Genomic DNA, 3454 nt, shown 5'->3' on the forward strand with positions numbered 1-3454 from the left:
TACATCGGTGATGTACATCTGCTTGTCCTTCACTTCCCAGTGATATCTCTGTACATGAAGCAACACCCTTTGCAAACACTTTGGAGGGGATCAAAGTAGTTTGAGAAAGATGCTGTGAATTGTGTTTTGGTCAGATGTTACCTTTTCTTTTCCTCTCTCCAAAAAAGGGAATGGTTGAAAAGTTCACAAGCAAAAACAATGTCCAGACTCTCTTTCTCCATCTGTGTACAGCAATGTTCAGTGTGTGTTAACTCTCTGGACACAAACACAACGGGTTACCCTCACTGCCTGGAGGTTGCTCCAAGTCCTGTGTCACTGACATCACACTGCAGGGTGGCTCCATTGTTGACATCATAATCCCTCAGCACTGGTGATGTCATCACTAGGTGTTTGATGGGAGTGAAAGCTGCTTCTTGTTCTGTGTCCCAGTCCCACTGAACACCCTGCACCGTGAGACTGTGTACACCGTTACACACTGTGAGGACACCTTAGCAAGAAATTGATGATATGGTTCCTGGAGACCTAAGAATTGTATTAGGGCTTTATTACAGAATTCACACTGATAGGTTTCTCTATTTTATGACTGCTCATGGTCTGGGAGATATGGTGACAGTGTAAAAGACTCAGCCTGAATGTTTTCTGTCAGGTGTGAATAGGCTGGTAGTTCAGGAGATCCTGAGAGATCTCAGGAGGGTTAGAGATATTCTAAAAGCTTTATCTGTAAACCTGAGACTTGAAGGCTAATCCCCTGTGTGGAGTCTCCAATGGAGCAGGAGGTTGTATGACCTTGAGAACGATTTGTTGCATGTCTCACACTTGAACGGTTTCTCCCCGGTGTGAATGCGTTGGTGTGTACAGAGTTGAGAAGATGTCGAGAATGATTTGTCACATCCGTCACATGTAAACGGTTTCTCCCCTGTGTGAAAGCGTCGGTGGATGCGAAGCGCTGATGATTGCGAGAAAGATTTGCCACATGTCTCACAGGCAAATGGTTTCTCCCCTGTGTGAATGCGTTGGTGCTTGCGCAGAGTTGATGAATCGTAGAATGATTTATTACACACCTCGCATGTAAACGGCTTCTCCCCTGTGTGAATGCGTTGGTGTATGCGAAGATGCGATGAATTTGAGAATGCTTTGTTGCACACCTCACATATGAATGGCTTCTCTCCTGTGTGAGTGCGTTGGTGTACTTGGAGGCGCGATGATACTGAGAATGATTTGCTACACACCTTGCACGTGAATGGTTTGTCCCTTGTGTGAATCGTCTGATGGAGCAGGAGTCTTGATGAGTCAGAGAATGATTTCTCACACACCTCACACTTAAACAGTTTCTCCCCTGTATGGAGGCGTTGATGTTTCCAAAGATTCTCTGACCATGAGAATGCTTTGTCACATACCTTACATATGAATGGTCTCTCGTGTGTGTGAATGCGTTGGTGTTTATGGAAGGTTGATAATCTCAAAAATGATTTTTTACACACTTTGCACGTGAATGGCTTTTCCCCAGTGTGAATGCGTAGGTGATTCACAAGCATTGATGACTTGGTAAAAGCTCGGTAACAAACCTCACACTTAAACGGTCTCTCTTCCATGTAGCTGTCTGTGTGTTAACAGTGTTTCTAACAGATGCACCTTATCCTATGAGCCTGCAGAGTTCTCCTCCAACACCTCACACTTGAACAGTCTGCAGGGATGAATCACTGGGTCATGAGGCTCGATGAATGAATGAAGCTCTCACCACTCTTGGAAACCACTCGCACTTCTTCCCAGCCTCACCCTGACCGATCACCCACAGATAAACATTTGGGAAGGTTAGGCTCCTCACCACTGACCATTTTCAGATCAGGTGATATGCTAAAGCTCCTCTCACCCAACTGATTTCCATATACTGATCTCCAGTGTTGAGCAATGCTGCGATAGGACTGGATATCTTCCCACACTTAAGCAGTTGTTCCTTGATTGAATGTCAGAATCTATCTGGGTTGTCTGTCCTCTCTGTATTCTCTGGTGTAGTACGGGGGAATCCTTCTGTAAAACAGGAAAAAGAAACATGATTTCCTCCAACTCCCTCTCCTTCTTTGCTGAACAGGCTGACTCTTTTGATATAATTTCATGTCATGTGGGCATCAGTTTGCGGGCCAACATTTATCGACTACTGTGCCTGCAATTTATTGCAGATGCCGGAATCTGTACTGAAAACAAAAAGTGCTGGAATTCATGGCAGGTCAGGCAGTGCATCTCTCCCTCAGTTCGCCCCTTCTGACAGTGCAGCTCTCCCTCAGACACCCACTTCTGACAGTGCAGCTCTCCCTCAGATACCCACTTCTGACAGTGCAGCTCTCCCTCAGTTCGCCTCTTCTGACAGTGCAGCTCTCCCTCAGATACCCACTTCTGACAGTGCAGCTCACCCACAGTTTCACAAGCTTCAAGAAATTCATGTAGCTCCAGAAATATTTGGTTTGGTTTTGAGAGATGTCACTCAGGGAACCCACTCAGTGTCGATTTTATCGTCTTTGTCTTCTGCAATTAATTCTGCATAAATCCGAGTCTGTCTTACTGTTCTAACGATGACACAGAAACAGGGTGTTTGGAGGTCTTGGAAGGATTGGATGGGAAATATATAGATCTATCAACACAGAGAACTGACCATTCACAGAGTCAGAAATCACATGACACCAGGTTATAGTCCAACAGGTTTATTTGAAATCACAAGCTTTTGGAATGCAGCCCCTTCGTCAGATGCAGTGAGAGAGAAGGGCACACAGACACAGCGTTTATAGGCAGAGAGATCAAAAGATCATACAACTGGTGTGAGTGGAGTGTTGGATAATAAGTCTCTGCAGGTGACCAAGCATGTTAGACAGTGAGCAAAGTGTTTCTAAAATCAATGTTAGTGCAGTGCTGTGATAAAATGGTTGCCGTGAACAAACCGAAAATGGCTGACTGACTGTCTCCTGTTGAATCTTTAATCATTCATACATTCCTGCATTGCAAAAGCTGGATATGGAGACCTGCAGGTTGCCCAGAGGCATGGTGTATTGGTGAGACCATGCAGAAGTAGGACCACGGATGATTGGACACCACGCAATAATCGCCAGACGGGAACATTCCCTCCCTGTCGGGAAACACTTCAGCAGCCAAGGACATCCAGCCTCCGACCTTCGCATAAGCATCCTCCAAGGCAGACTTCAAGATACACAACAACGCAGAATCGCTGGCTGAAACTTACAGCCAAGTTCCGTACCCATGAAGACGGCCTCAGCCGTGACCTTGGGTTCATGTTGCGCTACATGTGACCCCATTATGCTGTTCTCTATCTATAAAATCTTCTTGCCTGTCCTGTTTTGACAGCATCACCTTGATAAATTGTTGTGATGAGGTTGTTGAGGTTAGTTGGCTCGCAGACCTGGTTTCTTGTTTCGCAGACGTTTCGTTACCATGCTTGGTAACATCC

General features: G+C 45.6%; 1 protein-coding gene across 1 annotated transcript in view; it reads right to left on the reverse strand.

Moving 5' to 3' along the window:
• Nucleotides 1-621: 621 nt before the first annotated feature.
• Nucleotides 622-3454, reverse strand: part of LOC109936040 (zinc finger protein 91-like) — a 58955-nt gene continuing 56122 nt past the window's right edge. The window contains exon 6 of the mRNA XM_048616855.1: nt 622-1581. Within this exon, the coding sequence (XP_048472812.1) occupies nt 741-1581 (841 nt within the window). The 3' untranslated portion in view covers nt 622-740. The remainder of the gene's footprint in view (nt 1582-3454) is intronic.

The sequence above is a fragment of the Rhincodon typus genome, chromosome 35, assembly GCF_021869965.1.
Source record: "Rhincodon typus isolate 14 chromosome 35, sRhiTyp1.1, whole genome shotgun sequence".
Taxonomy (NCBI): domain Eukaryota; kingdom Metazoa; phylum Chordata; class Chondrichthyes; order Orectolobiformes; family Rhincodontidae; genus Rhincodon; species Rhincodon typus.